The 13,073-nt window shown below is 30.2% G+C and overlaps 3 protein-coding genes across 4 annotated transcripts; all 3 read left to right on the top strand.

The window, feature by feature from the left end:
- Positions 1-313: 313 nt before the first annotated feature.
- On the top strand, positions 314-1,021 carry LOC127127603 (uncharacterized). Its single transcript, XM_051056853.1, has 3 exons — positions 314-455; positions 566-833; positions 912-1,021. The coding sequence occupies exons 1-3, from the start codon at positions 315-317 to the stop codon at positions 1,004-1,006; spliced, it is 504 nt and encodes a 167-aa protein (XP_050912810.1). The 5' UTR covers position 314; the 3' UTR covers positions 1,007-1,021.
- A 5,012-nt stretch (positions 1,022-6,033) lies between these two features.
- LOC127127604 (jasmonate-induced oxygenase 4) lies at positions 6,034-7,828 on the top strand. Of its 2 annotated transcripts, none has more exons than XM_051056854.1 (4): positions 6,034-6,494; positions 6,603-6,877; positions 6,945-7,269; positions 7,357-7,828. In XM_051056854.1, exons 1-4 carry the CDS (start codon positions 6,120-6,122, stop codon positions 7,606-7,608), a joined length of 1,227 nt encoding a protein of 408 aa, XP_050912811.1. In that variant the 5' UTR covers positions 6,034-6,119; the 3' UTR covers positions 7,609-7,828. The 2 variants fall into 2 exon arrangements, with proteins under 2 accessions (XP_050912811.1, XP_050912812.1); XM_051056855.1 differs by having other exon boundaries at positions 6,036-6,494; positions 6,660-6,877.
- On the top strand, positions 7,820-9,475 carry LOC127127605 (protein SRG1). Its single transcript, XM_051056856.1, has 4 exons — positions 7,820-8,226; positions 8,306-8,553; positions 8,633-8,957; positions 9,186-9,475. Exons 1-4 carry the CDS (start codon positions 7,972-7,974, stop codon positions 9,447-9,449), a joined length of 1,092 nt encoding a protein of 363 aa, XP_050912813.1. The 5' UTR covers positions 7,820-7,971; the 3' UTR covers positions 9,450-9,475.
- Positions 9,476-13,073: the final 3,598 nt, after the last annotated feature.

Consider the following 13,073-nt stretch of genomic DNA (forward strand, 5'->3'; position numbering starts at 1 on the left):
ATTTTAACTAACTCTACCATTTTACAATTTAATAAATTTGTCTCGACAACATAAAAAAACGCATTTTCCTATTACTTGCACGCCGAAAATTTCCTTGGGAACACAACAGTCTTCACGCCTTCTTCTTCAAGAATGCTGCTAATCAATTCGATGTTATATATGTGTAACATCAAAGGTTGGATCCTTTTCAGCATTTTGCCAGACACCTCTATCAAATTTATATACTCTTTTTCTTTTCCAGGTTATTAGGTTTGTAATTTTATAGTCATCTAAATTTGCAGTTACATTAATTTTTGAATTTTTTTTCAGTGAAAATGAGTAGAAAGGTTGATTCTGTGAAAGACATCAATGACTCAAAAGAAACTTGGCGTCTTGTTGTTCGAATAATGGATGTTTGGAGTGTTGTGAATAATAAGGGTATTGAACATTTGGAGATGATTGTTATGGATTCCTTGGTAAATTGCTTTTCTTTTTTTAAGTATAGATTTTTGTATGATAGTTAGTAATTACAACAAAATGCTTTTTTGTATAACATATAAAAAGAAGATTATTTTTATTTTGTTAGGGTGATCGGATTCAGGTCTTTATTCGTCATGACCATTTACTGAAATGGAAAGAGGTCATTAAGGAGAATATGAACTGCATTATAAACAATGGCAGTGTCTATAACAATGATTTTCAATGGAAGGTATGTGATCATTCAAAAAAAATTGTGTTTCTTGGTGGTACCACAATGAAGGCAATCGAACTTCAAAATATTCCACCTAAAGGATATTTCTTTAAAGATTTTGGTGAGATACTTCAAGGCAAATGCAAAACCGATAGACTGGAAGGTAATTTAAATTCTATTATAACTTATATAACTTATATATTTGCAAACACATTCAATAATGAACCTTACTTTAATGTAGATATTATTGGTGTTGTTAGTGAGATAAACCATATCCAATCCAACACTCCGGGGAAGAAAGTTGTTGTTTCTGTTGTGCTGAAAGATTTGAAGTAATGCGCATTGTTTTCATAACTTATGTGTTTGATAAATTTATATATTTTGCATCACTGAATCCCATCATATAATATTGTTTATTTATATTGCAAAATAGGGGTAATTGCATAAATTGCAATTTATGGGAAATCTATGGATCAAAATTTTTGGCTTACTACAATGATCCTAAAAATAATGGAGCTATTGTAATTCTGCTCACTCATGCAATGGTAAAAGATGGCCAAGGTATTACACTATCAGACTTTATAAATACATAGCTGATTTGTATTTTTCATTATACGTTCAGTAATTTTTATATTAATTATACAATTTACAGTGTCAAATGCATGGAGTGGTTCCAAATTGTTGATAAATGAAGACATCCCTGAAATTCAAGATTTTATGTCTAAGTATGGATTTTATTTATTTATTTATATTCAGATTATTATACATAATTTTTAATTTCAAAAACAATCTTATTTCTATAGGTTGCCTACTAATGAACAGAAGGAAAAGCCTACTCAATCTGCAAAATCTCTTTCTAATTGGTCTGGTGGTTCTCAGTATTCGCTAGTAGAAAGGTTTGTTCATAATGCGAAATGTATGTCCTTAAGTCAGTTCTGCAAAATCAAACATGTAAGTTGAATACTATAGAGCCGAATTTATCTTTACTATTACAATTATATTGTTTGCTTTTTGAAATTAATATCATTTTTGATTTGCTTTTAGGAAACTTTATGTGTTACTGTAGCAACCACATTGAAATTTGTTGTCTCAAAGTATGGATGGTTTTATTATAGCTGCACAAGGTGTTCTTCGAAGGCACCTAATCCTGAAAAAGCTTATGAATGTTCATGTGGGCAAAAAGTCGAACAGCCTATACCAAGGTACATATAATCTAGATGAATTATAAATAAATTTGGTAATGGATTTGTTATTAATCATATTATTTTCTTCGTTTAAAATACTATAGGTACAAGATTGAGATATATGTTAGCAATGGTGAATCAAAATATCGATTTGTATTCTGGGATTCCGAATGTGCTGCTATACTTGGAATGACTGCTGAATTTATGCATAACTCTATGGTGGAGGTACATTGTTATACATAAGTTAAAATGTTAATAGTTTATCGAGTTGTAAAGTTCAGATTATCACTCATGGTTGATATTTTATTTTTCCATTAGAATGGAGAAGATGATCCAATGGTTTATCCTGATGAGCTTGAAATGCTGTTGAATAAGAAATGGCTTTTAGAGTTAAGGTGCAGCCAATGTTTTCCCAAGCGTCTGTTTGGAAGCTTTGTGATGATGAAGCTTTTGTTAAAGAGATTGAAAATGACTACATAGTAGAAGACGTATAATATTCACTTAATTCATGTATTATTTAAACATTTAACAAGTATAATAAATATTCAATGTTTCAATGTGCAGAATCAGTCTAAAACTGAATATGCAAAGTTGGTCCCTAACAAAGAAAATTTGGAAACTTCCGCAGTAAGTATCTTCATTTGTTAACATAATAATTTTCTATGATAAATATTGTATTATTATAATTCATTTTATATCTGACAATTAATTTTTTATATTGCAAGCAAACATTATCTGCATCTGGTGAAAATGATCCAGAATCAATCATTCTAATGACTCCGGCTAAGGATGTTGTAATTGCTGACAAGGGTGAAGAAGTTGATTTTGAAGCGTCTGGCGCTACGCAATTATCAGGCACCAAACCATCCAAGAAAGTAAAGATAGAATCATCTTCTTAATTAGAATTTTCGGAAATTTGATATTGAAATATATTTTATGAATTTTTTAGCACCAGAATGAGTTTAAGTATGAAGTTGTTAAGAACATGATATGTTTTGGTTCTAGGATGTGTTCTTACTTTTTTGAAGTGTTTATTTTGTGGGATTACAATTGACATTTATATTTCATGTATGGTTTAAAGGATGATAATGAGTATTTAATTCATGTGTGTGAAATTATTCAAAATCCTATGTTGTTATGTTGAACATTGTGTTTTGTGTGTTCTTTCAACTACAAAATTTATATGAGTATCATATCTTCAAATGTTAATAAGTATTTTAGATTGATAACAAAATACGTTGTCATCTTATGAAATATGTGTATACGACTAAATTATAAATAGATTATTGCATGTCATGTTTGGTTTCAGCATGCCTAATGGTGTTAGAAATTAAAAAAACAATTACATAAAAATTTATTATGAAATCCTTCAAAACTAATTATAGAAAACACATTTTTTTACAATTTTTTTTCAAAGTCTAATACATATGTTAAAATTGCAGGTAGTTCAGAAATGTTGGAGCAATGTTTGAATCTTGCATTCAACTGAATTAAGGATTTATAAAAAAAAACAAGGTATAATTATCATATACAGTGAATTGTCTTTTGATTGGTAATGGAAAATCTACATTGTTTGTTTGAAATGATTAAGTTAAGCATGCAACTATACTTTTTACCAATCTCACGTCATCATATATAGTATTATAACTCAACATATTTAAATTATTTATTTGCCAAAATATAGTTGGGGGTTGAAATGAATAATTATGCCCACTGCCTCCTTTCTATTGGCTAGGTCAGTGGAGTATTAAAATAATTCAGCCGTAAGATAATTAATGTTATGCATGATTTGTAATAAATCAATAAGAATATCAATTCTTTATACATTTAGTTGTACAAGAAAATGATTGTAAATAATTAAAGTGGGCTAAGAAAATGGGCCCCACTAAATCCCACTATATATTATATAAAATATAATTAAAAAATTGATTCAAATATATCAAAATACATTAAAAGAGAGTTTTTCATTGGGTAAGGTGATGTATGATATGAGTAATTTCTAATGGGTGAATTATTTTATGGATTTGGGATAAAAAGAGAATTTTGAAATCTTGAATTATGGTGTGGATTTGGAATATGAGGTGGATTTCCAAAATATGGGGTGTTTTGTTGATTTGGGATACAAAGAGGACTTCCATCATTTTGCATAAAATTGGAGCATGTGTTATGTTGATTGAGGTTCATTTTCAAATGAAATGTGTACACACAAAAATTAAAAGTAAATAAAATAAATTGGTCAAATTTAGACTAGATGTGAATGAAAAATGTGATAAAATAAATTACTTATTTATACTACTAAAAAATATTACCGTTATTTTATTGTTGTTGCAATCTTATCATTCCAAAATGAAATCAATATCCTGAAATCAAATTAGTTATTATTGTAGTTTTTTTGCCAAATATTATCGTTGCTTGATTTTCTTTAAATGACAAAATGAATTTTTTTTAATAATAAATATTACCGTTATTTTATTGTTGTTGCAATCTTATCATTCCAAAATGAAATCAATATTCTTAAATCAAATTAATTATTATTGTAGTTTTTTTGCCAAATATTATCGTTACTTGATTTTCTTTAAATGACAAAATGAATTTTTTTAATAATAAATATACTGATTTTTTAAGTGGTCTTTCTGAGATGTCAAACCGAGAATATGAAAAGAGGGAGAAGTAATATGAAACGGTTCGATGAAAATTAGGGTTTTATTTAATTGAATAAATTGATATTATTATTATTAATATTGTTATTTATTAATATTTATTATCATCATTATTAATCTCATTTACCCACTTAATAACTCAAAATATTCCAAAACCACTATTCCAAAACCACTGACAATATTATACCATTTTAAATGTAATGGATACAGATATGCAACTTCCAATACACGTGTTTCAACCCTAAAAAAATCAGTGGCCATTCAAAATGACTAGAAAGCAATTTCCCATAACTATATGTTATGCTATGACAATTAACAAATCTCAAGGTCAGTCATTGGATTATGTTGGATTGTATTTGCCTAGAAGTGTATTTAGTCATGGTCAACTATATGTTGCAATATCAAGGGTCAAAAGCAAAAAAGGGCTTAAGATATTAATCCATGACAAGGATAATCATCCATTGAATTCTACAACAAACGCCGTGTTCAAAGAAGTTTTTAAAAACTTATAGAACATAAGTTTTTCATTAGTTATATTATATCAAGAAATGCCGTTGTTTATTATTAGAATTTTATTGAATGAGTTGTATAAAATATACATTATGTTTTAACATTTGTTTATATGGATGTAATTGTTTTTTACAGGGTAATGAATCATCACTTCCTAAAAGGTTGCGGGCAGGTTTTGTATAAACTCAGTTTTTTAAGGACCAAAGAATTGTACGAAGTTAAATATTTTTGTTGCTGGACTTATTTCTCACAATTTTAACTAAAATTGTGAACCTTTTGTTTCAATATCTTTTGTTGCATTAAACCTTACTGTATCAATTATAATTAATTTTAACATTTGGTAGTATTCATTACTATATTTTAAAACAAATGAAGTTCTGGTATTTCTTTTACATGGTTTATGTATTTTGGTTAAATAATTATTTATTATGAAGGTTAATATTTGCGCTTTTATATCTCAAATTAGTAACAGATTGGAAAATTTCATCCATTATTAAATAAATATATTTTTATTTCTTATGTCCAAAATCTCAATGATAAATGGAATGTTTATTCATAACTTTAACAATGGAATATTTATTATATATCAATATACCAATAAATTGTAAAAATATTTTTGTATTATATTTTTTGATTATTTCCTTAATATAGTATAAAAAAAATTAAGCAAATTATATTACTATAAATTAATAATGTTTTACTTTATTATGTTCCAAACTGGAAAAAGTTATTTGTGGAAATTTTTTGAACCTATTTATTGATCATTTAACATCCATTACATTAAAAAAAACTCATATATAATAAATTTGTGTACGTTGATCCAACTATATATATATATATATATATATTTATATATATATATATATAAACAATAAAATATATTATATTTTAATTTTTTTAAAATAAATTATTACAATTGCGCGACCCGTGCGAAGTTAATAGTTATTGTAAACTTATTATTACACACAAGTGTTATATAAAAAATATTAGCTTACCTCTTATAGACAGATACTGTCTCACAAAAAAATCTTACAGATTGATACGCGTTGGAAAAAGACAAGAACACGAGTAAAGCAAGGTATTCTCTTTTTCCCAATGCTATTATCACGAATCTATCCACCTTTCCTCTCCCGTGGATCTTTCATTCATCTCCGAAGCCAACGATATCTATCAACACAAAACCAAAAACCTTCAACCATAACCACACCAAAGATGAGTCTGAACGGAGCTGATGTTACTCAGAACAAAGATGAATCACCCACTTTTCCATATATTCAAGAATCTGTCAGGAATGATCCTTTCAAGGTTCCTCAAAGGTATACAAGAAGTGAAGAAGTAATTCAAAAATCTCTTTTCATGCCTCAACTTTCATCGCAGCTTCCAGTCATTGATTTTGCACTACTCTTGGATCGAAACAAAGATGAACTTTCCAAACTCGACATAGCATGCAAGGAGTGGGGATTCTTTCAGGTAACTATCTTTGTCTTCACCAACACACAGTTCTATCTGTACCATGATATAATAGAAACTTACAATTTTGATCTGTTTTTTTTCTATACATATTTGTAATAATAACAGGTTAGGCAAGTTGACATCAATGCATTAATATCTTTGCAATGCAGTTACTTTTTTCAGATAGTGAATCACGGCGTAGAGATAGACCTGATGCAGAGAATGAAGGATGCAGCAGCTGAGTTTTTCGAATCTCCGATAGAGAAAAAGATCAAGTATGCAATGCCCTCGGGTGGTTTAGAAGGTTATGGGCATGCTCCGGTTGATTGGTCTGATCGTGTTAACTTAACCATTTACCCAACCCGGTTCCGGCAGCTTCAGTTTTGGCCCGAGGAATTGAAGTAGGTATTCTTGTTATATTATCATGTCACATAGTATCTCAGTTTATCTCATAGGATTATCTAACAGGGATATAATAGAGGCATATTCAAGTGAAATTAGACGAGTCGGTGAGCAACTTATCAGTTCCGTGTCATTGCTTTTGGGGTTGGAGGAAGATGTTCTTCTTGGACTACATAAAGAATTATGTAAAGGTTTACGTGCGAACTATTACCCTCCTTGTAACGCGCCTGAGAACGTGATTGGTTTGAGTTCACACTGTGATATAAGGACCCTTATAGTAGGTATGCAAGATGATACTGCAACGGGAACGCAAATTCGATACAAAGGAGGTTGGATACCAATTAAAACAATACCAGGTGCTTTACTCATCAATGTTGGAGATGTAATAGAGGTAAGTACTTATTCATTTCTTTAGTGAATACTTATAGAAGATATAGAGTCACTTTTCTGTTTCATCTTCCTTTTGTAATCATGACAGATATGGAGCAATGGGAGATACAAGAGTGTGGAACACAGAGTACTGACGAATAAGAACAAGAGAAGGATTACTTTTGTATCGTTTTTGTATCCTCGGGATGATGCTGAAATCGGACCATTTGAGCATTTGATAGATGATGAAAATCCCAAGATGTACAAGGAAATCACGTATGGAGAGTATTTCGGACACGTCCGGGATAAGAAGTTAGCAGGAAAAACACATGTGAGGGCGACAAAGATAAACGAATTTTGAAGGAAAATGAAGTTGTTCCCCCTCAAGTTTGTTGCCTTTTTCATGTTGTCAATTGTGCCTGTATAATTCTTAATGAATAAATTTGTGTCTATTTACTTACTACTAAACTAGTCCTTGTCACTGAAATTTACCTTGTTCATTTGGAATCTCCGAAACATAGTTTCGATAGAACCAAAACAATTACATAAAAATATTAGTACTAAAGTTGATAATTTCCATTTGGATCGACTAGGCAGAGGTATATTTATTTCTAGAGAATTTCAAGATTCCCTCTACTAACAAACAAACTCAAAAAAAACTACATAAATGTAGTGACTCTTTCAAAGTTCTCAAAGCTAACAATCTACACTAAGCAAACAAAAGATGAGTGTCAACATAGACGAAGCACCGATTTTTGGTCCATCTTTACCCGTACCAAATGTTCAAGAAATGGTGAAGATGAATCCTTTTCAAGTTCCTATAAGATACATGAGGAATCAAGAAGAAATGGAGAAAGTAAATTACAAGCCTCACCTTTCTTCTGAGATTCCTGTCATTGATTTGACACTGCTTTCAAATAGGAATATGGAGGAGATGCTGAAACTTGACATAGCTTGCAAAGAGTGGGGTTTCTTTCAGGTAATTCCTCAAATACAAAATAACTAATAACTAATAATCATCACTTGCGGCTTAAAATTTCAAATATATTACTATGCAGATAGTGAATCATGGTGTGCAAAAAGAACTTATGCAAAATATGAGAAATGTAGCATATGAGTTTTTCAAACTTCCGATAAAAGAGAAGGACAAGTATGCAATGCTCTCAAACGACATACATGGTTATGGACATGCGTATGTTGTTTCTGAAGACCAGACACTTGATTGGACAGATACACTATTCTTACTCATATATCCCAACCGTTTCAGAAAACTTCAGTTTTGGCCAAGAACACCGTTGGAATTCAAGTATACAATTTTTACAATTTCAATCTCGAATAGTATATGTACATGTTTTAATTTTGATAGAATTCATGTGGTAATGCAGGGAGATAACGGAGGCTTATTCGAGTGAAGTGAAACGAGTTGGTGATGAACTTCTGAGTTCTTTGTCTGTTATCATGGGGTTGGAGAAGCATGTTCTTGTTGGACTACATAAAGAAGTACTTCAAGGTTTACGCGTCAACTATTACCCTCCTTGTAATACTCCTGAGGAAGTTCTAGGTTTGAGTCCACACTCTGATTCAAGCACCATTACTTTACTTATGCAAGATGATGATGTGCCCGGGTTAGAAATTCGACACGAAGGAAACTGGGTACCGGTTACTCCTATACCCAATGCTCTAGTTGTCAATGTCGGAGATGTGATAGAGGTAAATTTTTTGGTCTTAATCATATGGTTCCAAAGAAAACGGCTAAAGTGTCAACATATTCAGACCTGAGACCGTAGATTGAAAGTAGACAGACATGTCACGTGTCTGACATAATTTTGTGTCTGACATAGACACATCTAGTTATATTCATTATACGTATTTAAGTGTTAGTATCTGTGTCGTGTTTGATATATATGTAATAATGTGATCCTTTTGTGATGTGAGCAGATATGGAGTAACGGAAAATACAAGAGTGTAGAACACAGAGCAGTGACAAATAAGAACAAGAGAAGGACATCTTATGCGACATTTTTGTTCCCTCGAGATGATGTCGAGGTTGAGCCCTTTGATCATATGATTGATGCTCAAAACCTCAAGATGTACCAGAAAGTTAGGTATGGAGATTATTTAAGGCAATCCCTAAAGAGAAAAATGGAGGGAAAAGCACACACTGATGTGGCAAAGATAAAGGAACTGGTAATAGAGGAATAAGAAATTTAAGTAAAGGTCATGTTTGAAATTTAAGAAAAGGTCATGTTTGAGAAAAAAAAGGAAAGTTGGAAAGTTTGCAAATTTTCATGTTGACAATTGTGTTTGCATAATGCTCAACAAATATCATTATTGTTGTAAAAAAATAAAATCACTTACATCAAATAGCATGGAGTCTATATTTAGATTGTCCTTAAATTTTAATCAAAGTCGAACTAATATATATATATATAGTGGTTTAGAATAAATTTTAATATGAGAAATTTTTAAAATTTATAATAGTATTTTAATAAAATTATTTAATTTTAGCTTAAATTTTATTTTTATAATTTTAAATACAGACTTATTTATTAAAACTGTGCAACAAACTGTTTAATATTATATTTTTAATCGATTATAAAGTTAATCAATTTAATATATACTCACAGTGAATTTTTATTATTGATGGACATTCATAATTCTTCTCTGTCAACCCAATTAAATCTGGCACCCTTTTAAAAAAGTATTTCACCTATTTTCGAATTTTATAGTATTCAAGTTAATTTTTAAAAATCCTTAGACGATTCCAAATTTTTTGATTCAGGATTTTATATTGAAAATTCCAAAATCTCCGATATTAATTATTTAAAATTAATTTTATTAGAAATTTTGAAATTTATAAATACAAAAAATTTCGGTGCAACCATAATCATCCAAAACTGTTAACAAATTCTTAATGTTAAAAATTTCACACAAACCAAAAATTTCATTTTAATTGAAATTTTTGATATAACCTCGTAAACTTTAAATTTTCAGAATTATTTTAAACATATCAAAAATTTATATCAAAAATTTAAAATATACTACTAAAAAATTTATTCATATCGAAAATTTCATTTTAATCTACCAAAAATTTTTAAACATAAATTACATTCAAAATACAATTAAAAACAATTTCGACGATATAAAACTATGGGATGCCATGTCAAATTAAATGCTCATGGACTTCCTTCATTCACTTTAATGTGTTGTTTTTCTTTTCTTTCTATTTTATGGATAAAAAACAGAGTAAAATTAAGAATATGGTTAATGGTGAAAATATGTAAGATTTGAAAGAAGTCGTCTGCCTAACTTAAAATTTGTTTAACTTTATTAAATTAAATATATTCTTAATACCTATAAAAAAAGTTTTACGTCTATCAAACCGGATTACTTAATTAATCTGAATATAAATGTCTATCCACTTGATATATGAGTAAGTTTTATTGAATTAATATTGTTGATTATTGTAATTTACAGAATTAATTTAGAATATATTGGTATGATTTGAATGTTATTTATATTAATTATGTTTGTCATTAAAAAAATATTGACACTAAATAATAACTTTATCTTTTGAGATAATTAGTAAAAGCCCTAAGATTCATCCTACAGTCGTCTGCATATTACGTTTTACCTTGACATTTCAGTTATAAAAGGAAGATTTGGTGCGCCATTTATAAGTATATTCTCCCCCTTTGAAATTTTACTATTCATTTCCTGCACTAACTTGAATATTAGAATACTAATATTGCAAGTTAGCTCCGTCCAAGCACATTAGAATCAAAGCTATGTTGTAGTTCAATTTAAGCAATCCTCATCTTGTCCTCATGTGGAATATTGACAATGTCTGTGGAAATCGACATCGGAATTCTAAGATCACCACGATTTTTTTGACCTTATATCCATATCCACTCGAATCGGGATGTAAATATGTGTATCCAATTAATTCCACTGAATTTGCGCCCAAATTTTGTTTCACTAGAACAGAAGCAATGACACCGTCAAAAACTACTTGTTTCGCTACTCAACGACTAGTAGCGGCCGCAGTGCGCCTATCCTACTTGCTCAGTAGCCATAAATGATCCAAGAAGCTCCCTAGCCTCTTCCACTCACAATCTATGCTCAACAATTCCATGTAGGAGGACCATCCCACCGACTATATGCACCTTCGTTAACCACTGGGTTCGAACACTCCCCGTTTTCCAGCTCTTGGAAGCCAATTTGGGACCAAAGATAACTCATGATGTAACAACCCAATTTTAGTAATTATTTCTTATATTATTATTACTATATTTTATTTTATTTGGAGTGTTAATTAATTAATGGGTTGTTAGGTAGTATAACAATTGAATTATATTAATTAATTTGGTGTGTTAATTAATTATTTAGTTGATATGAGATATAATGAATAATTGAATTAATTAACTTGGTGGGTATATTGTGTTGGTTTAATTTATTTGAACTAAATACAGATATTATAATACTAGGTCTTATTGGGCCTAATAATTAAATTAGAGGTATCATTCTTTAAGCCCAAATATAATACTATAAATAAGAGGTAGGAGAGTGAGAAGTAGGATTCATTTAATCATTTGACGGCAATAGAGAAAGAAAAGAGGAAAAGTAAGGAGAAGAGGGGAAGAACAAGAGAGAAGCTAAGGTTTCCAGAAAATTGAAGAGGTAAGGGGGGAATCCTTATTATTATGGGTTAGTATGATTGGGTCAATGGGTAGAAATATGTTTACGTTGAAATCCCTAAATTTCATGGTTTTTAGAATTGTTAAGTTTTGATGAGTATTCTTGATTTGTGGTGATTTAATGGTGTTAAAACTGTAAATTAACCTTATATACTTAGTGTATTGTATGAGTTATAATTTTCTGAACGTTTGGCTTTTTACGGAATCGAAATCGGAGGTCCGAAAGTCCTCCAACGATGAAAAACGCAGAAAATTCTGCATTCTGTTTTGTGTTAACGCAGGAATAGCATTCTGTTTTTGCGTTAACCGGTTAACCAAAGGCGTTAACCGGTTAACACTGTTGAAATCTGCCAAGAAGTGTATTCTGTTTTGCGTTAACCGATTAACCAAAAGCGTTAACCGGTTAACACTGTTGAAAAATGAAAAATTGAGATTTTAAAAGTTGTATTCATTTTGAAATGAAATCTAAGTGTGCGTATTTGATAATTAGCCTATATTTGTGAATGATATATTGTTATGAATGTGTATATGTACCATTGGTGGATGATTCATAGAGTTGAATTATGGTGATATGTGGAATGTTAAAATGGTAGAGATGATCTTAATTGCATATGTATTGGTATTTGTACATTCATTCATGGCATGGTCGGCTTCATAGTGGAAGCGGTGAAACTGTGAGTTCACATGGTATTAGACGTTGATCCTTGAATGGAAATAGGCGTAGCAGACGTTGATCCTTAATTGGAAATAGGCGTAGTGGCTTTGATCTTGTCCGGATCGGAAGCGTGGCCTGGATTCTAGATATTGAATCGGAAAGCGGTGAAACGTTGGCTTCACATTGAGGTACCGCATGCATAGAGTCACATGTCTTGCATTGAGTCACATTAGAGTTATGTGAAAATTGAATGTATGCGTTGATGTGATTGTGATGTGTGTATGAGATATGGTAATTGAATTGGGTGATGTTTGGAAACATAACTTGGCAAAATATATGATTATGTGATAATTGTAGTTATGTGTATATTTGGAAATATAGTATGGGATCTTAATATTATACTCCTTGAGTTTTGATGGATGTTGAAACATGTGAAATAAATGTTAGTTAATATTATTGACATGGTTATACAAG

The sequence above is a fragment of the Lathyrus oleraceus genome, chromosome 3 (genome assembly GCF_024323335.1).
Source record: "Lathyrus oleraceus cultivar Zhongwan6 chromosome 3, CAAS_Psat_ZW6_1.0, whole genome shotgun sequence".
Classification (NCBI taxonomy): Eukaryota; Viridiplantae; Streptophyta; class Magnoliopsida; order Fabales; family Fabaceae; genus Lathyrus; species Lathyrus oleraceus.

What these genes read in the sequence shown, in the direction of transcription:
- LOC127127603 (XM_051056853.1), top strand. Translation starts at nt 315, where the DNA reads ATGAGTAGAAAGGTTGATTCTGTGAAAGACATCAATGACTCAAAAGAA. An exon ending in TGATTGTTATGGATTCCTTG is followed by an intron (nt 456 to 565) that starts GTAAATTGCTTT and finishes TTATTTTGTTAG; the next exon opens with GGTGATCGGATTCAGGTCTT. An exon ending in CAAAACCGATAGACTGGAAG is followed by an intron (nt 834 to 911) that starts GTAATTTAAATT and finishes ACTTTAATGTAG; the next exon opens with ATATTATTGGTGTTGTTAGT.
- LOC127127604 (XM_051056854.1), top strand. Translation starts at nt 6,120, where the DNA reads ATGCTATTATCACGAATCTATCCACCTTTCCTCTCCCGTGGATCTTTC. An exon ending in AGGAGTGGGGATTCTTTCAG is followed by an intron (nt 6,495 to 6,602) that starts GTAACTATCTTT and finishes TAATAATAACAG; the next exon opens with GTTAGGCAAGTTGACATCAA. An exon ending in ATGTTGGAGATGTAATAGAG is followed by an intron (nt 7,270 to 7,356) that starts GTAAGTACTTAT and finishes TAATCATGACAG; the next exon opens with ATATGGAGCAATGGGAGATA.
- LOC127127605 (XM_051056856.1), top strand. Translation starts at nt 7,972, where the DNA reads ATGAGTGTCAACATAGACGAAGCACCGATTTTTGGTCCATCTTTACCC. An exon ending in AGAACACCGTTGGAATTCAA is followed by an intron (nt 8,554 to 8,632) that starts GTATACAATTTT and finishes GTGGTAATGCAG; the next exon opens with GGAGATAACGGAGGCTTATT. An exon ending in ATGTCGGAGATGTGATAGAG is followed by an intron (nt 8,958 to 9,185) that starts GTAAATTTTTTG and finishes TGATGTGAGCAG; the next exon opens with ATATGGAGTAACGGAAAATA.